We start from the raw sequence: 23,441 nt of genomic DNA, 5'->3' as shown, positions 1-23,441 counted from the left end.
TCGCATGGCAGGATGCTGCAAAAGGACCAAACTTCAACCAGGAGAACAACTGAGAAAATCCATCCACAATACGAGGTTAGTCATTCATATACTGCTGCATGGGCTGGGCTGTAGTTACATCCTAAGGTTTCAAAAACTGAGCTTAAATAAATGATTAGCGGTAATAAAAGCCGAGGGAGGTCAACAGTGATCACTGACTGTTTTAGGAGCTTTTTGAGATCAAATAGAAGAAAATACATAACATTAAACATGTTAACAACACAAAAGCCATATTAAACGCAGACTACTTTAGGCCCGGAAGTAGGATTCGTCGCGTCATCACTGAACAACCAGATTGAAATAAGCACAGAAAAAAAAAACCCTGACCTGGGCAACTGCTCAGAACACAGTTCAACCATTCGGCTCTGATATCTATAGCTTATTACAACTAATTGCTACCAGTGTTTCTAGATTTCTTTCAATATAATTCTTCATTGTACACCCTTGTTGATTCTAATTTTCAACGTGCATAGAAAACACAAACAATACTAAATACCTCAGAAGTACATTAGAAATACACATTGGCTTTAGGAGTTATCAAAAGTTCCAAACTAGGTAAAGTGCAGGTTAAGGCTCTTTAATTTCAAATTACTAATATTTAGCGTGCAAAACCAAAATTAGTACCATGAGAAAAATAAACATGTTAACATAAATTCACACAAAACACCACATTTTACACCCATACCTTAGTAATATGACCGTAACTTTCAAATAACATTTAGTATAAAGTGCAACAGACTCATTGCTTTATCCTCAGAAAGGGTATTTTCAATGCAAGAGGGCTAGCGGAAATTAGCATCGGAGCTAGCGGAAATTAGCATTGGAGCTAGCGGAAATTAGCATGCTATGCTAGTGCACATGCACTGACTCGGACAGAGCAGTGGGGGAGCCAAGGCAATAGCATATTATAATGGGCAAGTTTTAAGATTCGATTTATTTAACGACAAAAAAAATTTTTTTTAAAGCAATTAAAAACACCCCTGGCCAGGGAGAACAGAGTTAAAAGCATTAAAAACAATACAATAAAAGTCAATGGCCTCAGCCACAACATTAAAATCCACTGAAGTCCCAACGGGGCAAAAAAAAAAATGATCAGCTTCCTCGGCCGTCCTTGTCTGCCTCTTCGCTCTGGTGCCAACTGAAAAAGGAGAGGGGGCAGCGACAGTCTCCGTTTTATATATCACCGGAGTTTCTTCTCACCAGGAATTACTCAGGACTTAGCCCATCTGGGCTAATCTGGGCTAAGTCCTGAGTAAAACATGCAATAAAACCATAAGAATAAAACACTGTCCATTATTCTCCAAAAGTTGATTCTGTTCATCTGGGCGTAGCGTTTTGTGGGAGAAATCTTTCGTCACTCATCCAAGTGACTTCTTCAGTCTCAGCTGACTGCAGGTTTCCCCAATCTTATAAATAGTACATTTGCATAATGACTGAAACCGGTACATTATTAAAAGATTAAAACATAGCAACCCATGCAAGATGAAAAACACTCAGTTAAACTTGTCCATTCCACCCCATGACAACTGTAACACCTTTAGTACCAGTCATAAACTTGAAGGTCTTTAATACTATTAAGCTGGGCATCTTAAATGGACTGGGCTTGTTCTTATATAGCGCTTTTCTACTGTATCTGAGCACTCAAAGCGCTTTATACAACTGATTCATTCACCTAATCACACCAGCACTTTTTCCATTCATTCACACTCCTCAGCCTCCCTGGGAAAGTCTATGCCAGGGTGCTGGAAAGGAGAGTTCGTCCGTTAGTCGAACCTCAGATACAGGAGGAACAATGCGGTTTTCGTCCTGGTCGCGGAACACTGGACCAGCTCTTTATCCTCTCCAGGATACTTGAGGGTGCATGGGAGTTTGCCCAACCAGTCTACATGTGTTTTGTGGACTTGGAGAAGGCATTCGACCGTGTCCCTCGGGGTGTCCTGTGGGAGGTGTTGCGGGAATATGGGGTGTCTGGCCCATTGCTACGGGCCATTCGATCCCTATACAACCGTTGCAAGAGCTTGGTTCGCATTGCCGGCAATAAGTCGGACTCGTTCCCGGTGGGTGATGGGCTTCGCCAGGGCTGCCCTTTGTCTCCGGTTCTGTTCATAATTTTTATGGACAGGATTTCTAGGCGCAGCCAAGTGGCGGAGGGCTTTCGCTTTGGTGGCCTCAGAATCTCATCTCTGATTTTTGCAGATGATGTGGTTCTGTTGGCTTCATCGGGTGAAGGCCTCCAGCTCGCACTGGAACGGTTCGCAGCCGAGTGTGAAGCAGCGGGAATGAGGATCAGCACCTCCAAATCTGAGGCCATGGTTCTCAGCCGGAAAAGGGTGGAGTGCCCACTCCGGGTCGGGAATGAGTTCCTGCCACAAGTGGAGGAGTTCAAGTATCTCGGGGTCTTGTTCGCGAGTGATGGGAGAAGGGAGCCGGAGATCGACAGACGGATTGGGGCTGCAGCTGCAGTAATGCGGACGCTGCACCGGTCCGTCGTGGTGAAGAGGGAGCTGAGTGTAAAAGCGAAGCTCTCAATTTACCGGTCGATCTACGTCCCTACCCTCACCTATGGCCACGAGCTGTGGGTAGTGACCGAAAGAACGAGATCGCGGATACAAGCGGCAGAAATGAGCTTCCTCCGAAGGGTGGCTGGCCTCTCCCTTAGAGATAGGGTGAGAAGTTCGGCCATCCGGGAGGGGCTCAGAGTAGAGCAGCTGCTGCTCCACATCGAAAGGAGCCAGCTGAGGTGGTTCGGGCATCTGACAAGGATGCCCCCTGGGCGCCTCCTGGGTGAGGTGTTCCAGGCATGTCCCACCGGGAGGAGGCCCCGGGGCAGACCCAGGACACGCTGGAGAGATTATATCTCTCGGCTGGCCTGGGAACGCCTTGGTATTCCCCCGGATAAGCTGGAGGAGGTGGCTGGGGAGAGGGAGGTCTGGGCCTCTTTGCTTAGGCTGCTGCCCCCGCGACCCGGCCCCGGACAAAGCGGATGAAGATGGATGGATGGATGGATTCACACTCTGATGGATGCATTGGAGAGCAACATGGGGGTAGTATCTTGCTCAAGCAGACTGGAGGAGCTGGGATCAAACCACCGACCTTCCGGTTTGTAGGTGACCTGCTCTACCACCTGAGCCAGTCACATCTTAACACATGAGTCTATGTGGACTGACCCAGTTTTTGGAGCCAGCGTCCATTAGAAAAACTGCAGTTTTTGACACTTGTATTTATTTATTTAAATGTTTCAAATGTTCTGAAGGCTGTCGGTTGCTTCTTGCTGCTTGGTTACAAAGCGATGCATGACTCGGCTTTAGGTCAGGCTGGGCTTTTATAAACTGGTGGAAACCCTAGAAAGGTGGGTACAAGCAACACACATAGACATAGACATTCGCACAGATACATTTAAATATAATGTACATGTAATTGTGCCTTTTGTACATTATTTTCGTCATTTAAAATGTGCTGTCACACATTGCATGTAACTAAATACACGAACAAGCGGAATTGTACAAGGCAGCGCTCACCAGCGCTGCCTTGTATGGGGCAAGCAACAGCGTGCAGTTACCCTTCAGTGGTCTCACAGAAGAGTTGGCTCGCACACGAGAAACCCTGCAGTACAGAGATTCTAAAGACTGCAAGGTGGCATCAGCAGGTATTGAGGTAAGGACAGGAAGAAAGTGGAAGGCTGAGAAGGCAGTTGAGGTGGCGGAGTCACGCCTAAGGCAGAAACACTGATGGGGGTCTTAGCAACAGGGGGAGCAGGCTTGGGGTACGTCCCAAAGGCCCAGGTCAGCAGGGCACAGGGAAAGGAGAGACACCAGCTACTACAGGAAGAGGTCTGAGCAGGTGTGGAGGAGGAGCGAGTAAGTAGAGCTGTAGGCCTTAAGCGGCAGGGAGCATGGACAAGGTGGGAGAGCACCTTGCAGCGCAAGGTCACCTGGGCAAACATCATGCAGGCAGACTTCCATCGGATCCGATTCCTAGTGCAAGCAGTATACGACACTCTGCCAAGTCCAGCAAACCTCCATCTGTGGGGAAAGAGTGAGACACCTGCCTGTCCCCTGTGCTCTGGAAGAGGGACCCTAGAACACCTCCTTAGCAGCTGCCCAAGGGCCCTGGCCGATGGTCGGTATCGTTGGCGGCACGACCAGGTGCTCAGAGTAGTTGCTGAAAAGATTGCCTCAGCAATCAGCACCAGCAAGCATTATCATGCTCCGAGGAAGGCAATCTCTTTTATTAAGGCTGGAGAGAAACCCCAGGTGCGCCCACATTTGACAACTGGCCTCCTCAACACAGCCTCTGATTTGCAGCTACAGGCTGACCTGGGTAAACAACTAAAGTTCCCTCAGAACATTGCAAAAACATCACTCCGGCCAGACATGATAATTATTTCTGAGGCCTCAAAACAGCTGATCATGCTGGAACTCACAGTGCCCTGGGAAGAGCGGATTGAGGAGGCCAATGAAAGGAAACGAGGAAAGTACCAGGAACTAGTGCAGGAGTGCAGGGGAAGGGGCTGAAAGACTTTCTATGAGCCCATAGAAGTGGGTTGTAGGGGCTTTGCAGGACGATCACTCTGCAAAGTCCTAGGCCGGCTGGGCGTGGCTGTGGCAGCCAAGAAGAGGGCCATCCAGGCTGTGAGTGAAGCGGCAGAGAAAGCCACAAGGTGGCTGTGGATCAAGAGGGCTGATCCGTGGGTAGCTACTGGTACGCAAGTCGGGGCCTGATCACCCCCGGCTGGGTCGCCTGGGCGAGGGTGTATGATGTTGTGAGACCCGAAACACCTGATGACCCTAGGGTACATCACTGAAGATGCGTACCAGTGCATCCAGGAGATGTGTCTTTATAGTAGATATATTCACAGGAAATTTAAGTTTTCCTCTCGCTGGTATAAAATAAGCATGATGAACATTTTTTTTGCTCTGTGCCGTGATTATAAACTTTGAAGTCAGTTAGCTGGAAAACAAATCAAAGACGCAATTGCACTGTCCCGACTACTGAGGACTGACACTCTTTAATGAAGTCTGAACTATATATAGTCATAACGGAGTGGGTCGGTGTTGTGGGGGTGTTCATGATGAGTTTTGGCAGTTGGCATGTTTTTCTAACTTCAAAACCTCACCACTGCAAGGATATTATTTACCTTGATATGCCCTTGAAATAATAGTTACAGATCAAATATGTTTGTGTAGCAAAGGCTGTCTCAGTCTCCATCCTTTTAAATATTGTATGTTCCCCTTCACAGCTGCTCCCTTGGATACATGTAAATGTTGCTGTTCCTTATTCTTTCAGCTTTTTTCTCCCCCTCTCACTCTGCTTCCATCCTTCAGGCCGTTCCACTTTGAAGTTGTGTCTCGGCTGTGTGAAATTTGAGATTAAAGTCCATATGTTTACGCCCCCCCATCATACTTACAGAGATATAAACAAAAAGAGAAAAAAGGGGAGTTGTTGTTTTTAACAGGTCAAAGTCAGCCATATTATTATTACCATATCCTTGCTACGTGAGCGCTTTCAGCCTCACCGGATCAACCTGATGCAGACCATCACCTTAATTTCTATTTATTTATCAGATCAAAACACAAAGACACTCAAACACATTGCATCTGCGACCTTAAAGTTCCCTTTTTCATGACCCCCTGCAGATTTATTTCACGCCTAGGGGTTGAAATTTACTAGTGGGTGTGATTTCTTTTTTGGCCCACCCCCAGTTTTCTAAAATTGCATTGCCTTTTCACAGGCTGCCATTGCAAACACAAAAAGGAATTACACAAAAGTGTTATAATTTTAAATGATATCTCTTCAACCCACAAGTATTTTGAATATTACTTCATAGCAATTGTTTCTTCGAATAGCTTTGAATAACTTTGTACATTTTCAACATGGGAATTGTTGAATAGTGTCCGTAAAGGTGTGTCTAAGCTGTGTTGTGTGTATGCAGGGGTTAGAGTGAATCAGAAGGATCTGGAACGGTGTTCTTGCACTTTAACCTTCAAGTGTTGCAGCTTGGCAATTCCTCTAGCCTAGGATTTGAATGCACTTTCTTACTTACAAGAAAATTACATCCCATGCATCGCTTACATCCTCAATACTGTGTTGACCCTGCGACATGCTACTCATCAGAGGTGACCATAAATTGATTCGCTTTTTTTTTGTAACTGCCATTTAATTTCAAATGTAGCTTTTCAAAACAGCTCAGCAAATGTGATGAAATGCTTAACTGATGCAATAACTTTTTTGTGTGCAGTTTTTGTCTTTGTAGCTAAATGCACAGTAGATGTATTTCCCAAGGAGAGAAAAAACCAACATGCTTGTAACAAAAACAGTTTGTATCAGTTTGTATTATTTTTCATGCTATTGAAGTATTTTTTAATTTTATTTTAATAATAGTATTTAATAGTAGTATTCAAAGGTTGCATGAAAACCATTTTACTGCAGGCTAAACTGGTTATTTAGCAGTACTGTGGTGGAGTTTACAGTGACTCTGTGTCAAATTGGAGGGCAGTCTGTGGTGTTACGTTAATGGCAGTAGACATTAATTTAAATGTAATTAGATGATGCTGGTTAATTAGCAATTTCCTGCTTTTGTACCTTGTTTATGTGAACTGAGGGAGGTAATTCAATTCAATTCAATTTTATTTATATAGCGTCAAATCACAACAAAAGTCGCCTCAAGGCGCTTCATAGATAAAGAGAAAAACCCAACAATCATATGACCCCCTATGAGCAAGCACTTTGGCGACAGTGGGAAGGAAAAACTCCCTTTTAACAGGAAGAAACCTCCGGCAGAACAAGGCTCGGGGAGGGGCGGGGCCATCTGCTGTGACTGTTTGGGGTGAGAAGGAAGACAGGATAAAAGACATTCTGTGGAAGAGAGACAGAGGTCAATAGCAGATATGATTCAATGCAGAGAGGTCTATTAACACATAGTAAGTGAGAAAGGTGACTGGAAAGGAAAAACTCAATGCATCATGGGAATCCCCGGTAGCCTACGTCTATTGCAGCATAACTAAGGGAGGATTCAGGGTCACCTGGTCCAGCCCTAACTATATGGTTTACAAAAAGGAAAGTTTTAAGCCTAATCTTGAAAGTAGAGATAGTGTCTGTCTCCTGAATCCAAACTGGAAGCTGGTTCCACAGAAGAGGGGCCTGAAAACTGAAGGCTCTCCCTCCCATTCTACTTTTAAATACTCTAGGAACAACAAGTAGGCCTGCAGTGTGAGAGCGAAGTGCTCTAATAGGGTGATATGGTACTACAAGGTCATTAAGGCGACTTTTGTTGTGATTTAGCGCTATATAAATAAAATTGAATTGAATTGAATTAAGATCAGATGGGGCCTGATTATTTAAGACCTTGTATGTGAGGAGCAGGATTTTGAATTCAATTCTGGATTTAACAGGAAGCCAATGAAGGGAAGCCAATACAGGAGAAATATGCTCTCTCTTTCTAGTCCCTGTCAGGACTCTTGCTGCAGCATTTTGGATTAGCTGAAGGCTTTTCAGTGAGTTTTTTGGACATCCTGATAATAATGAATTACAGTCGTCCAGCCTGGAAGTAATAAATGCATGAACTAGTTTTTCAGCGTCACTCTGAGACAGGATATTTCTAACTTTAGAGATGTTGTGTAAATGGAAGAACACAGTCTTACATATTTGTTTAATATGTGCATTGAAGGACATGTCCTGGTCAAAAATGACTCCAAGGTTCCTCACAGCATTACTGGAGGCCAAGGTAATGCCATCCAGAGTAAGAATCTGGTTAGATACCATATTTCTAAGATTTTCAGGGCTGAGTACAATAACCTCAGTTTTATCTGAATTAAGAAGCAGAAAGTTAGCAGCCATCCAGGTCTTTATGTTATTAAGACATTCCTGCAGTTTAACTAATTGGTGTGTGTTATCTGGCTTCATGGATAGATACAGCTAGGTGTCATCTGCATAGCAGTGAAAATGTATGCTTTGTATGCCTAGGGGAAGCATGTATAGTGTAAACAGAATTGGTCCTAGCACTGAACCCTGTGGAACTCCATAATTAACCTTAGTGTGTGAAGAGGACTCTCCATTTACATGCACAAATTGGAGTCTGTTAGATAGATATGATACAAACCACTGCAGTGCAGTACCTGTAATACCTACAGCATGTTCTAATCTAATAGGATATTATGGTCAACAGTATCAAATGCTGCACTGAGGTCTAGCAGGACAAGCACAGAGATGAGTCCACTGTCAGAGGCCATAAGAAGATCATTTGTAACCATTTGTATCTCAAATGATAAACATTTTATTTGTGAAGAAGTTCATGAAGTTATTACTAGTTAACATTAAAGGGATGGTTGGCTCAAAAGAGCTCTGACTTTTTGTCAGCCTGGCTACAGTGCTGAAGAGAAACCTGGGGTTGTTCTTATTTTCTTCAATCAGTGATGAATAGTAAGATGTTCTGGCTTTGCGGAGGGCTTTCTTATAAAGCAGCAAACTATTTCTCCAGGCTAAATGATGATCCTCTAAATTTGTGACACGCCATTTCCTCTCCAGATTACGAGTCATCTGCTTTAGGCTACGTATTTGAGAATTATACCACGGAGTCAGGTACTTCTGATTTGAGACCTTAGTTTTCACAGGAGCTACAGTATCCAGAGCCGTACGTAGTGAGGAGGTAAAATTATTAACAAGATAATCGACCTCTTTTGGAGTAGCGTTCAGATAGCTGCTCTGCTCTCTGTTGTTACAGGGTTAAAGACGCATTGAAGATGATAACAGTGGGTGGATTATATTCTTAAACTTAGGTACAGCGCTTTCAGAAAGACATCTACTTTGGGGCCTCCCTGCTGCTGCCGAGTCGGGGCAGTCTGCTTCTCTCCACCCCAGGGAAGAGGGTAACACTACCTGGGTCTGGGTGCAGTTTCCCCCTCCAGGGGCAAGGGTACCTAGACCTTGGGTTTAGAGTACGCTTGGGGAGTGTGATTGTGTGTACAGTGTCTCTCTATGTCTGTCTCCACGTTGGGTGAGTGTTGAGTAATTGCATATGAGAGCATGAGGGTGGAAATGGATGTTTATATCTGTGTGTGCCTGTATGTCTGTGTCTATATGTCAGGTTGGGTATCAGATGCCACCTCTCTAGGGACATCTCAGGCCCTCCAAGGTATTGAGGCCTATCTCCCCCCACCACTTCCCCTGCCAGTGGCGGACTCCCTCAGACATCGGTGCGTTGGTGGTTCTTTGTGTCCGGGGGTGGGCGTCCAGGTACGCACTGGCTCACTCCTTGGTGGCTGCTTGTCGGGACCTGGAGCCTGGGGCTCGCTCGGGCCACTTCGGCGGTGGGGTGCCCTCGGCCTCTCGGCCTGGGGCTCGGTCACTCTGGCACAGCTGGCTGCCAGGTGATTGATATATGTATTTTTTGTCTGCTTATTTTGTTGGTTTGTTTTTTGCCCTTTATTCCCGTCCCTCTTCCCCGCTGTTTTGTCTTTCCCTCTTTCTTTCTCCCCTTTCTTTTCCCCAGTCAAGTCTGTCCCGTATTTAGCAAGTGAAAATAAAATAAAATAAACAATAAAAGGTGAATCAAATAGCCCATTATGGCAAGGCTGGGACGGTCCATTTGGTAAAGTAAATTCGTTGGGCATCTTTCTTCGCCTTTAGACAATAATTCTGATGGTAAAAGAGCCAAACGGGACAGGCAAAAAAACCAAAGAAAACAACAGTCCCTTAGGGCCTCTTCAGTCTCTGCCGACCATTTCCGGTGCGTTTCACAACTGGTTCTCCGTGTCCCAGAGGTTTATACACAGGCTGGAGATGAACAAGGTTGTGATCTGAGGCCCCCAGGGGAGGGAGAGGTGATGAGCTGTATGCCTCCTTGGTGTTGGCATACAATAAGTCCAATGTTTTAATGTCTCTGGTGTGGCAGGTGACGTGCTGGGTGAAGGTGTGGAGAGTGGAGGACAGGGAGATGTGATTAAAGTTGCCAGAGATCAGGAAAAGGGCCTGAGGGTGCTGTGTTTGAAGTCTGCTGGTTACAGTGTGCAGGACCTCACAGGCTGCTGCAGCGTTAGCAGAGGGCGGGACATACACAGCTATCACAGTGACGTGTGTAAACTCTTGCGGTAGATAGTACAGCCTCATGCTAACCGCTAGCAGCTCAATGTCCTAACAGCATAGCATCTTTTTGATAGATAAATGCCCTGAGTTACACCATCTATTGTTCACAAACACAGCCAAACCTCCTCCTCTCTTCTTGCCACTCTCCATTGTTCTGTCTGCCCGGATCAGTTGGAAACCGTCTGTGTTTATATGTGAGTCCGGAGTGTGGATGAAACCACAAATTACAATAGAGCCACCAGCGTATCAGCACCTTGGCCCAACAGCAAGAAATCCACCGCGGCAAAGCAGCAGCTTGGCAATCTGTAAAATAAAATAGGACATCACTGAACACTTTACCTCAGAAGGAATATCCCTCCCACTTTGCGTCATATCTGTTTTTCAGTTACCTGTCTCCAGGTTAGGGTCGCACCCTAATAAGGCAAGGCAAGGCAAGTTTATTTGTATAGCACAATTCAACAACAAGGTGATTCAAAGTGCTTTACAGAGACATTAGAAACAAGAACAAATAAAAAGCATGATTTAAAATTGATTAAAACAAGCAAATAAACTAACTAACTAATTAACAAACAAACAAACAAACAAAACAGTATATAAAATCAAAACAGATAAAATCAGAACAGTAGATAAAATCAGTAGTTAAATGTAAGTTTTGAAATTTAAGCTTAAAGTGTGGATTTGGTGCTTTATTCAAATGCAGCTGAGAACAGGTGAGTCTTCAACCTGGATTTAAATAAACTGAGTGTTTCAGCTGATCTGAGGCTTTCTGGGAGTTTGTTCCAGATATAAGGAGCATAAAAGCTGAATGCAGCTTCTCCGTGTCTGGTTCTGACTCTGGGAACTGATAAAAGACCGGATCCAGATGACCTGAGGGATCTGGATGGTTCATACTGGGTCAGGAGGTCATTGATGTATTTTGGTCCTAAACCATTCAGAGCTTTATAGGCCAGCATCAGAACTTTAAAGTCTATCCTCTGACAGACAGGCAGCCAGTGTAAGGACCTCCGAGCTGGACTGATGTGGTCCACTCGACTAATAAGTTCGACTAATAAGTATCAGCCAGGGGTGACGGAGTCCACTACAAGTTTCTCCAGAAGCGTTAAATTATGTTTTTTCCTACAGGGGTACAAATAACTTCAAAACTCTACCAAAACTCAAGCAGAACATTTTCTGTGACCTACCACTCCAATAGAAGACTAATCAACTGTTGCGAAATCAGTTTCACCCCGGTTCTTTTTATTCCTTGGACATCCAGAGATGGCACCAGAACTCAGTAATCATTTTCACAAAAACCTTTATTCATCTTTATTCATCTTCATTTAAGCATGCATCTTCTAGAAGGGGAGATGTGCAAGGCCGGTGTCCCTCTGCAAATCTTCACTCCTTTGTCTGTGAAACAGTTTTGTAGAAGCAACCCCATCATAAAACCCCCATGGTGTGCTGCAAACTCTGTGTCTGTGTGTGTATGCACAAGCACGTGAGTGCCTATGTGTGCGCGTACCCATATGTCTATGTAAGTGCACGTAAGTGAATGTGAATCCTTTCCCTCTAAACAATTACACACACTCGCAAGCCTACAGCTAAGCCAAACTAAAACACACAGACAAATCCTTCCTTATTCCTCTGATCTAAACAAATTTGACACATCATATTCTAATAATTGTTTTCTTGTACTCACACAACCCACATCAAGCTGCCATAGAAAAGTTAAAAAGGCCAAATAGCACAGCGTAGACCAGGCAGTCACACAGCTCCAGGTTCACTCAAGAGCTCGACTAATCAGTGCTGCCAACTCCTCAGTAAGGAACATCGCTATTGGCCATCCTAAAAGTCACTAGAAGTCGCTAAATGATGGCATCGCTTAATTTACATAATTGGTCATGCCTATGTAATTGGAATGGCTGCTGTAGGAGAGAAAAATAACATTGTGGAAGAGGCATAATGTGAGTAAAAAACACCCTAAACGCATTTGGAATATATTTAGAACTACAAATTAAATTTCTTTTTAGGAATTATTGTTTTTTTTAATGTCACAATTCAAACCCTCCTCCTTTATCCAGATTTGGGACCAGCAAAAGTGTGTTTGTGTGTTTAAGTACTTTTAAACCTTGTGATCCACAAAAAGTAACAGCAAAAGAAGAACATTTTAGCCATAACGTTGTTAACAAACTACATTAACAATCAAAATGGACATAACTTCAGTCGGGTGTACAAGATGGAGTTAAGGCCGCCGCCTGTGAGCGCCTTGGCACAGGTGAGGTGCACACAGGAGCACGCCCGCTTGTTGAGTGTAAGAGCGACACATATGCGATACATTTCAAGTCAACGTCTCCAAAAACACCAGAAAAAGTTGCCAGATTTGTCGCTAGTTACTTTTTAGAAAAAAAGTTGATAAGGGGTCTGAAAACTTGCTAAATATAGTAACAAAGTTGCTAAGTTGGCAATTACCTGCCCCTGTCCTTATTAAAGGGAAAAACCAGCCTTGCCTACCAGGGGTGGTTCCCAGATTAGGGTTGCACCTGTCTCATTCATACTATATGTCACGGTCTGCAGAGACAGGCCGTGCGGTGGTGTGTGTAATGGACCCAGGTGCGTATACAAGTGAGCAGACGGGAGTGAGCGTAACAGAAAGCGAGCCGTTTAATATGGCTGGTAGAAAAGGTACAAACAAAGGGCAAGGCAAACTGAAGCAAACATTAACACAAACCTAAACTGGGGAATCTAAACAAATAATAAGAAAAACCTAGACAAGAAACTTGGAAGCATGGCATGGGAAACATGGCGTGGACAACAGACCGGGCATGGAGATACGGAGGGTGGGAACACAGACGACGCGACACAGACTGTAAGAAACACAGAGACTAAATACACATGAGGGATGATCAGGGGAAGTGGCCACACATGGGAACGCAGCTGACACACATGAACTTAACGACAGGACAGGAGGAGTGAAACTGAATACACAGACAGTGAATGCAGGCCTTCAAAGTAAAACAGGAAACATGAGACATGAACCGGGGAGACGTAGTACAGGGGGAGGTGACAATACTGACAGCATGAACTTGACAGTACAAGACGCACAGACATAAACACACGAAGGGCAAGGGAGACGTAATGCAAGGGTGATATATACAAATGGCTGGACTACCTTAATGAACCTAAACAATCAATAAACATCAAAATAGACTAAACACAAAACACCGGGTCGCACGACCCAGGACCATGACACTATATACTTATTTATGACAGCTTAGGTGATATCTGGTTATATCTCATTTGATTCAGCTGTCTAAATTAACAAATAGCAGTGAACCTCAGAGCAGCAGTACACACTAGCTAATCAAAGCCTACACACAAAGTAAAACTCACAGTGCAAATTATTGAGATTTATTTGTAAACAAATATTTTTCCCCAATCTGTACTGCTACACCTAATCACTCACATGCCAAATCCCACTCAAACATAATAGTATATTTTCCTAATCAAGCTCATGTGAGGCTAAAGTTGCCCACTTTATAAACTGAAAAGATAATTATCAAGTTGCTCTTCCACTGTACTGTTTGCTTTTCATTCCACTGAGGTAGGCCCAACTGTAAAGCAACAGCACTGCAGCAGAGCCCAGAGATTAAAGCAATTGTTTATGCTTTGAATACAGGCAGGCGGGCTGTGAGACAATACAAACAGACAGAATTAAATGACTTAGAAATTGTGTTATCATACTGCAGTCACAATATGAATGGACTCACCATTGTGAGGAAAAGTTAAAAGCCCACCATCTAAATAGTTTACCTTAACACAGATTTCCACTTATGAAACACTGACCTTCTGAATGACATTTGCCTCCTGTTAAGCTGAGCGTGTTTGGCATTTAAAAATGCCCTGATTCAGACACTTCACCTTACCTCTGCCAAGAAACATGGTAAATAAAGGAAGGAAACAATCAATGTGCTTCCCTCTGATTTTCAAGGAAAAGCCTTGTGGTGCTTTCCGACGCTCTAATTGTAAACATTTAGCATGTGTGGTATTTTAGCCTCTGTAATCACGAAATAACAGTCCACATATCCCTCATATCCACAGGGGCGCAACAACATAAGTGTAAATGGAAGGTGCCCAGGGGCTGCTTTTTTTTAGAGCAAAACCTAACTGTGGATATACAGACCAGCGACAACATTACTACGTAAACACGCCTTAAATAAAAAGAAGCACACACAAAAGAATCAAACGACTATTTTTCTCAAAACCTGGGGTCCTCAAAAGCACACAATGCTTTCGTATAATGGAAACCACACACTACATAAAACAAAAGAAGAAAAAGTCTACAGGGAATGTGACGCACAACACAAATTCCTCCATTAAAATGAGTTTGTTCACACAAAGAACCTGTAGGCTCTTCTCCTTGGACAGGAGCAGTGACATAGCATCGTCAATGTCCTCTATCCTCAGTATGTGGAAAGTTTTAGGATGTCTTCAGTGGAAGCCTGGGAAACATGATTCTCACTGCATCTGTAATCACACAAGCAGCAAACAAATTTAAATGAACATCCATAGAATACATCCGATTTCAGTGTTCATGTCAGCAGCAGCAGCAGCAGCATTTAATCATACAATATGACTGAATTTAAAAAAAAAGGTAGAAAAGACCTGAATCCTTTCAACTGTGCATTAATTTAATATTATTTAATATGCTTATTTAAGAAATTGCTACACACACAGATGACATTTATATGTCCTTGGATCGTTTAGAGCAATCTTGATTTTTAACAGGGTTTTACGTGTAGGGACAGAGGGGGACATTTAATAACAAAAAAACTAAAACTGGATCATCTATGAACTCAAGTTGAGGTAATGATGATGACTTGGTGAATTTAAGTAAAATAAATACATTAAAAAAAAAACCTGTTCTCCATCAGCTCAGTCTTGAAGGATAAAAACATAACTCACAGTGTGATGAAGCATTCAGAGGATGACACTGCTGATACAAATTTCTAATTTCTGCCTTTCAGAAATTAGAGCAGTGAAAGGCCAATAAAGAACTTTTTAAACTTTATCATAAATTGTTTTACTTTATTTTTAAAGTAAAGTCTACATTGTGCCAGATTTAAATGTGGCACAATGCACACATAACAATCCTGCACAAAAGAGCTCAGCAAATTTTCATTAAAATACACATTTATCTAAAAACATTTTATTCACTTGTTACATTTTTTTAATAAAGTCCATTGCAGGTTCAAAGATCATGGAATCATTAATCAATTTACCAGACAATACTATTGTTATTTTTTCCATCATTTCATCTGACATGTTCATTGTGACATCACATGTTTCTTATGACATCAGCATGACTCATCACATTCTATTAGAATTCCTTTGATCTGAAATCTATATAAGTAACCCAAACCCTGTGTCCATTCAGTTACAACCTCACTGAAGAGGCAAACAGCTTATACGCTTGACTGTAATTTGAGACACTTTTTTGAAGTGAACAAGGAACACAGTTAGCACTGTTGTAAGTAGTAGTAGATTTTAACTTTAGTTAAATTACAAAAATGTCTGAGTCCCCCTCCATTTCCAGTGATGTGATGGAAGAGAATGTAAACCTTCGCCAGCAAGTGAGGGAATTCAAATATGAGAACGAAAACCTCCGAAAAACCATTGAACTGCTTCTCAAAGAATATGGGTTTTCTAAAAACAAGAACAAAAGGGAACTACAACTACAAAATGAGAAGCTTTGCTTGGAGAATTCAGAGCTGAACTATTGTGTTGCCTATTTGCACTGTGAAAATCAAGCTTTCAGACAACAAGTTCAAGCAAAGGAGAGTGCTTATGAACAAAATGATCAAGAATGGAAAAGTGCTCTGGAGCAACTTAAAAACAACTTAAAAATGCCTTGTAAACACGAAGAGTATGAAATGGAGAAGCTGGCATTGCAGGAAAAAGTTAAAGATCTCCAATGGGACAACCAGGCATACAGATTAGACAATGATGCTATAATACAGAGCATGTTTGACTTGAAACAGACTTTTCAAAATGAAAAAGATAAAATGAGACAAAATGAACAGGCTCTGGAAGAAAGAATGCACCGTAACCGTGAAGAGTATGAAATGGAGAAGCTGGCATTGCAGGAAAAAGTTAAAGATCTCCAAACAGACAACCAGGCACTCAGGTCAGAAAATGATGCTATAATACAGAGCATGTGTGACCTGAAACAGACTTTTCAAAATGAAAAAGATAAAATGAGACAGCAAATCCAGGCTCTTCAAAATGACATCCATGAGGCAAACGCAAGCCTGGAAAATTTCAAAGATTTTAAGGAACTGTATGAGGAATCAAAACAGGAAAATGAGTCTCTGAACAATCAAAACCAAGACCTGAAACAAGAAATTGAAGCAAAAAACATTGCTATTCAGGAAGAAGTTAAGGAGCTCAAATCTGTTTTGCAAGGACTCAAATCCTTTGAAGAAGAGAGTAACAGAATAAAAGAACAAAACAACGCTCTGGAACAGGAAGTCCAGGAGCTTACCAAAAAGTTGGCTGATTGTGAGAAGGAAATGAGACAAAATGAACAGCCTCTGCAAAAAGAAATGCAAGAGCTTGATAAAGGTGAACCCCATCAAAGTAGTTTTGAGCTCACACCTGAATCCAATGAGTCAACTGAAAAGGAAGAGAGGATTAAAACAAGCGAAACTACAGACCTGGAGGAGAAAAACAAGGACATCCCTACAGAAAGTTCATCTCACATGGAAACTCCACAAGAGCAGACGTTTCAACCCAGAGATGTGGAGGATCATGGGGGATGGACAACATGGCTCCAAGGTGCTGCCTTGTATTTAGCATTTTCTGACTACATCTATCCCCATTTCTGAAAGGCAGTTTGCAGTAAGTAAGGGGAACGGAGCATTTCTTCCCCACTCCCATCTTTCGACATCCCATGTATATACACCACTACAACTCTTTCCCCTCAAGCCCCATAGACAATATAGAACAGGGGTGTCCAACTCCAGTCTTCAAAAACCAGATGTGCTAAGGAGGAGTGGATCAAGAAAGAAAGCTGTTTTCCTATAGATTTCTATAGGTTTGCATCAGGCTAGCTGTTGCCATCTGGTAGACTTCAGACTGAATGTACACTTAAGGTTCTTCTGTATTGGCTTCAAGTTTCCAACGAACAAGCTATGTCCATGTTTTGTACCATCTATGCCCCAACCAGTCGTGGAAGATGGCTGCCCCTTCCTGAGCCTGGTTCTTCCGAAGGTTTCTTCCTCTTAAAAGGGAGTTTTTCCTTCCCGCTGTCGCCAAGTGCTTGCTCAGAGGGGATCGTTAGATTGTTTGGGGTTTCTTTTATATTGCAGGGTCTTTACCATGCAATATAAAGTTCCTTGAGGCCACTGGCTATGCATTGGCCTAACTTAGCCAGTGGTCACATTGCATACATAGCTATTTATCAACCATCATTTGCATTCTAGATTCCAAAAGGTTGAATCTGTTGATCTGGACGTAGCGTTTTCAGTGGGAGAAATGTTTCCTCACTCATCCAAGCGACTGAAGGAGAATGTTTCTCCCATTGAAAACGCTACGTCCAGATCAACAGATTCAGCCTTTTGGGATTTACTTACCTGGATGCCTGAGCATGCATCAGTGCATTCTCTATTGCTTTTCCATCTTCTTTGTATGGTTGATTATAAGATTAATGGAGGTTTTCTCCATTTTCTTGAACTCAGTTGGAAACTTTTCTTAGCATGAGCTTTAACATAATTTCATGATAAAATAAAAAGAAATTGTGAAACAGTTTAAAGCTTTGTACTGTTTGCTTATTTGATTTTAACAAAGGTTTGGAGAATATGCTACTTTAGTGAGACAGTGTGTTCTTATCTGTATCTGTGGTTTTAAGTTTTTTGTACCCCACTTTAGTTGCATTTCTTTATTTCATTTAAATTAACTTTAAATACTTTAATGTAGCTGCTGTTTGGCTGTTTTTGCTCTTTGTTCCCTTAGAAGAGACTCTTACGGTTTACAAATGGCTCTCCATTTAGTATCACTCTGTGCCTTCTATTTTATCCTAATTTAGCAAATATGTATCATTTTTATTCAGTGTTTTCATGAAAGCCTTATTTGTATCTAATACTATTGGCGAGAAGATATACATGCAAGTTTGAAATCTTTTTTCCTTCACAGGGAAAAATGGCTAAAAGTCATTGTCCCATCTTAGCCAGCTCCTCACCCACACTTATCTGTTTGCCTGGGGTTATTTGCTTTGGATTAAATGTACTCATTTTGGTTCGAGTCGCACAAGGCCATGGTATACCTGATATTTGCAGATGACATTGTGATCTGTAGAAGAATAAGGAGCAGGTGTAAAAGAGCCTGGAGACGTGATGGTATACACTGGAGACAAGAGGAACGAAGGTCAGAATACACGAGTGTGAATTAGAGAGAGCAGGTGTAACAGTAAAGTTGCAAAGAACAAAGGTAGCAAAGGTAGATGCGTTTAAATATCTGGGGTCAACCATCCTAAGCAATGGACAGTCCAGAAGAGACGTAAAAAAGAGGATGCAGACAGGATGAAGACAAGTATTAGTGGTGACTTGTGACAGGTGTAAGCATGATGAATGAGCAGCAAGACATAAAAGGGAAGACTTAGAAAGTGATAGTCAGAGCTGCTGTCATCCATGGTTTGGACATGGTGCCACTAACAGAAAGACAGGAAGTCGAGGCGGAAGTGGAGGAATTGAAAATGCTACCATATTCATATAAAGTAAGCAGAATGAACAAGATTAAAAATGAGTACATGAGAGGGATCGCTCATATTTGAGGAATTTGAAGATGGTGATGTCAGACTTAACCCTCTGTACCCCATAATGACTGCAGATGGCCGGTGTGTTTCTGTTACTTTGTTAAAGAAGCTTACTTCTGTCTGATGACAATGATACTGAGCTGAGTTCTTCAGGATTTCTCTCAGTAAGTGCTGCTGTTTTTGACACCGTTAGCTGCTGTTACCAAAACGTCCTTTGAAGGGGTACTTAGTTGTCACACCCAGCAAATAAACGATATGATGTGAGAATGTAGCCGAACTGTTTATCAGAGCAAAAGTGTGAGTTTTAGGTCTGTCATATAAAACATTAGTTGGTAAAACATGAGCTTATAACCAGATGTCTTTTCAGTAAAGCACTGGTCTGCAAATATTTTTCAGACAGGAAAATCAAAGCATGTGTGAGCTGCAAAGCGACTTTCAGCAGGAAAAAGCTCAAATGCATCACAAAATCCTGGCTCCTCAATATGTTCTTCAGGCAAAAAAAATGATAGAGAATTACAGAAAATGAAAGAATCATACAATATGACTGAATTAAAAAAAAAAAAAAAAGGTAGAAAAGACTTGAATCCTTTCAACTGTGCATTAATTTAATATTATTTAATATGCTTATTTAAGAAATTGCTACACACACAGATGACATTTATATGTCCTTGGATCGTTTAGAGCAATCTTGATTTTTAACAGGGTTTCACGTGTAGGGACAGAGGGGGACATTTAATAACAAAAAAACTAAAACTGGATCATCTATGAACTCAAGTTGAGGTAATGATGATGACTTGGTGAATTTAAGTAAAATAAATACATTAAAAAAAAAACCTGTTCTCCATCAGCTCAGTCTTGAAGGATAAAAACATAACTCACAGTGTGATGAAGCATTCAGAGGATGACACTGCTGATACAAATTTCTAATTTCTGCCTTTCAGAAATTAGAGCAGTGAAAGGCCAATAAAGAACTTTTTAAACTTTATCATAAATTGTTTTACTTTATTTTTAAAGTAAAGTCTACATTGTGCCAGATTTAAATGTGGCACAATGCACACATAACAATCCTGCACAAAAGAGCTCAGCAAATTTTCATTAAAATACACATTTATCTAAAAACATTTTATTCACTTGTTACATTTTTTAATAAAGTCCATTGCAGGTTCAAAGATCATGGAATCATTAATCAATTTACCAGACAATACTATTGTTATTTTTTCCATCATTTCATCTGACATGTTCATTGTGACATCACATGTTTCTTATGACATCAGCATGACTCATCACATTCTATTAGAATTCCTTTGATCTGAAATCTATATAAGTAACCCAAACCCTGTGTCCATTCAGTTACAACCTCACTGAAGAGGCAAACAGCTTATACGCTTGACTGTAATTTGAGACACTTTTTTGAAGTGAACAAGGAACACAGTTAGCACTGTTGTAAGTAGTAGTAGATTTTAACTTTAGTTAAATTACAAAAATGTCTGAGTCCCCCTCCATTTCCAGTGATGTGATGGAAGAGAATGTAAACCTTCGCCAGCAAGTGAGGGAATTCAAATATGAGAACGAAAACCTCCGAAAAACCATTGAACTGCTTCTCAAAGAATATGGGTTTTCTAAAAACAAGAAAAAAAGGGAACTACAACTACAAAATGAGAAGCTTTGCTTGGAGAATTCAGAGCTGAACAATTGTGTTGCCAATTTGCAGTGTGAAAATCAAGCTTTGAGACAACAAGTTCAAGCAAAGGAGAGTGCTTATGAACAAAATGATCAAGAATGGAAAAGTGCTCTGGAGCAACTTAAAAACAACTTAAAAATGCCTTGTAAACACGAAGAGTATGAAATGGAGAAGCTGGCATTGCAGGAAAAAGTTAAAGATCTCCAAACGGACAACCAGGCACTCAGGTCAGAAAATGATGCTATAATACAGAGCATGTGTGACCTGAAACAGACTTTTCAAAATGAAGAAGTTAAAATGAGACAGCAAATCCAGGCTCTTCAAAATGACATCCATGAGGCAAACGCAAGCCTGGAAAATTTCAAAGATTTTAAGGAACTGTATGAGGAATCAAAACAGGAAAATGAGTCTCTGAACAATCAAAACCAAGACCTGAAACAAGAAATTGAAGCAAAAAACATTGCTATTCAGGAAGAAGTTAAGGAGCTCAAATCTGTTTTGCAAGAACTCAAATCCTTTGAAGAAGAGAGTAACAGAATAAAGGAACAAAACAACGCTCTGGAACAGGAAGTCCAGGAGCTTACCAAAAAGTTGGCTGATTGTCAGAAGGAAATGAGACAAAATGAACAGGCTCTGGAAGAAAGAATGCACCGTAACCGTGAAGAGTATGAAATGGAGAAGCTGGCATTGCAGGAAAAAGTTAAAGATCTCCAAACGGACAACCAGGCACTCAGGTCAGAAAATGATGCTATAATACAGAGCATGTGTGACCTGAAACAGACTTTTCAAAATGAAGAAGTTAAAATGAGACAGCAAATCCAGGCTCTCCAAACTGACATCCATGAGGCAAACGCAAGCCTGGAAAATTTCAAAGATTTTAAGGAACTGTATGAGGAATCAAAACAGGAAAATGAGTCTCTGAACAATCAAAACCAAGACCTGAAACAAGAAATTGAAGCAAAAAACATTGCTATTCAGGAAGAAGTTAAGGAGCTCAAATCTGTTTTGCAAGAACTCAAATCCTTTGAAGAAGAGAGTAACAGAATAAAGGAACAAAACAACGCTCTGGAACAGGAAGTCCAGGAGCTTACCAAAAAGTTGGCTGATTGTGAGAAGGAAATGAGACAAAATGAACAGCCTCTGCAAAAAGAAATGCAAGAGCTTGATAAAGGTGAACCCCATCAAAGTAGTTTTGAGCTCACACCTGAATCCAATGAGTCAACTGAAAAGGAAGAGAGGATTAAAACAAGCGAAACTACAGACCTGGAGGAGAAAAACAAGGACATCCCTACAGAAAGTTCATCTCACATGGAAACTCCACAAGAGCAGACGTTTCAACCCAGAGACGTGGAGGATCATGGGGGATGGACAACATGGCTCCAAGGTGCTGCCTTGTATTTAGCATTTTCTGACTACATCTATCCCCATTTCTGAAAGGCAGTTTGCAGTAAGTAAGGGGAACGGAGCATTTCTTCCCCACTCCCATCTTTCGACATCCCATGTATATACACCACTACAACTCTTTCCCCTCAAGCCCCATAGACAATATAGAACAGGGGTGTCCAACTCCAGTCTTCAAAAACCAGATGTGCTAAGGAGGAGTGGATCAAGAAAGAAAGCTGTTTTCCTATAGATTTCTATAGGTTTGCATCAGGCTAGCTGTTGCCATCTGGTAGACTTCAGACTGAATGTACACTTAAGGTTCTTCTGTATTGGCTTCAAGTTTCCAACGAACAAGCTATGTCCATGTTTTGTACCATCTATGCCCCAACCAGTCGTGGAAGATGGCTGCCCCTTCCTGAGCCTGGTTCTTCCGAAGGTTTCTTCCTCTTAAAAGGGAGTTTTTCCTTCCCGCTGTCGCCAAGTGCTTGCTCAGAGGGGATCGTTAGATTGTTTGGGGTTTCTTTTATATTGCAGGGTCTTTACCATGCAATATAAAGTTCCTTGAGGCCACTGGCTATGCATTGGCCTAACTTAGCCAGTGGTCACATTGCATACATAGCTATTTATCAACCATCATTTGCATTCTAGATTCCAAAAGGTTGAATCTGTTGATCTGGACGTAGCGTTTTCAGTGGGAGAAATGTTTCCTCACTCATCCAAGTGACTGAAGGAGAATGTTTCTCCCATTGAAAACGCTACGTCCAGATCAACAGATTCAGCCTTTTGGGATTTACTTACCTGGATGCCTGAGCATGCATCAGTGCATTCTCTATTGCTTTTCCATCTTCTTTGTATGGTTGATTATAAGATTAATGGAGGTTTTCTCCATTTTCTTGAACTCAGTTGGAAACTTTTCTTAGCATGAGCTTTAACATAATTTCATGATAAAATAAAAAGAAATTGTGAAACAGTTTAAAGCTTTGTACTGTTTGCTTATTTGATTTTAACAAAGGTTTGGAGAATATGCTACTTTAGAGAGACAGTGTGTTCTTATCTGTATCTGTGGTTTTAAGTTTTTTGTACCCCACTTTAGTTGCATTTCTTTATTTCATTTAAATTAACTTTAAATACTTTAATGTAGCTGCTGTTTGGCTGTTTTTGCTCTTTGTTCCCTTAGAAGAGACTCTTACGGTTTACAAATGGCTCTCCATTTAGTATCACTCTGTGCCTTGTATTTTATCCTAATTTAGCAAATATGTATCATTTTTATTCAGTGTTTTCATGAAAGCCTTATTTGTATCTAATACTATTGGCGAGAAGATATACATGCAAGTTTGAAATCTTTTTTCCTTCACAGGGAAAAATGGCTAAAAGTCATTGTCCCATCTTAGCCAGCTCCTCACCCACACTTATCTGTTTGCCTGGGGTTATTTGCTTTGGATTAAATGTACTCATTTTGGTTCGAGTCGC

The 23,441-nt window shown here is 41.6% G+C and overlaps 1 protein-coding gene and 1 pseudogene across 3 annotated transcripts; both read left to right on the top strand.

The window, feature by feature from the left end:
• Positions 1-3,077: 3,077 nt before the first annotated feature.
• LOC113014302 (uncharacterized) lies at positions 3,078-4,825 on the top strand (annotated as a pseudogene).
• Positions 4,826-15,408: 10,583 nt separating this feature from the next.
• On the top strand, positions 15,409-22,424 carry LOC113014902 (centromere-associated protein E-like). 3 transcript variants are annotated; one of them, XM_026156712.1, is made up of 2 exons: positions 15,409-16,062; positions 20,788-22,424. In XM_026156712.1, exons 1-2 carry the CDS (start codon positions 15,666-15,668, stop codon positions 22,020-22,022), a joined length of 1,632 nt encoding a protein of 543 aa, XP_026012497.1. In that variant the 5' UTR covers positions 15,409-15,665; the 3' UTR covers positions 22,023-22,424. The 3 variants fall into 3 exon arrangements, with proteins under 3 accessions (XP_026012497.1, XP_026012498.1, XP_026012496.1); XM_026156713.1 differs by lacking the exon at positions 15,409-16,062 and adding an exon at positions 16,069-16,254; XM_026156711.1 differs by lacking the exon at positions 15,409-16,062 and having other exon boundaries at positions 20,138-22,424.
• The last annotated feature ends 1,017 nt before the right edge of the window (positions 22,425-23,441 follow it).

The sequence above is a fragment of the Astatotilapia calliptera genome, chromosome 22, assembly GCF_900246225.1.
Source record: "Astatotilapia calliptera chromosome 22, fAstCal1.2, whole genome shotgun sequence".
Classification (NCBI taxonomy): Eukaryota; Metazoa; Chordata; class Actinopteri; order Cichliformes; family Cichlidae; genus Astatotilapia; species Astatotilapia calliptera.
This window is presented reverse-complemented; position numbering and strand designations above follow the sequence as displayed.

Bases quoted from the DNA above. Each gene is read 5' to 3' on its own strand.
- LOC113014902 (XM_026156712.1), top strand. From the start codon at position 15,666: ATGTCTGAGTCCCCCTCCATTTCCAGTGATGTGATGGAAGAGAATGTA. The intron at 16,063-20,787 runs ATCTCCAATGGG...AAAAAGTTAAAG, and splicing joins ATTGCAGGAAAAAGTTAAAG to ATCTCCAAACGGACAACCAG.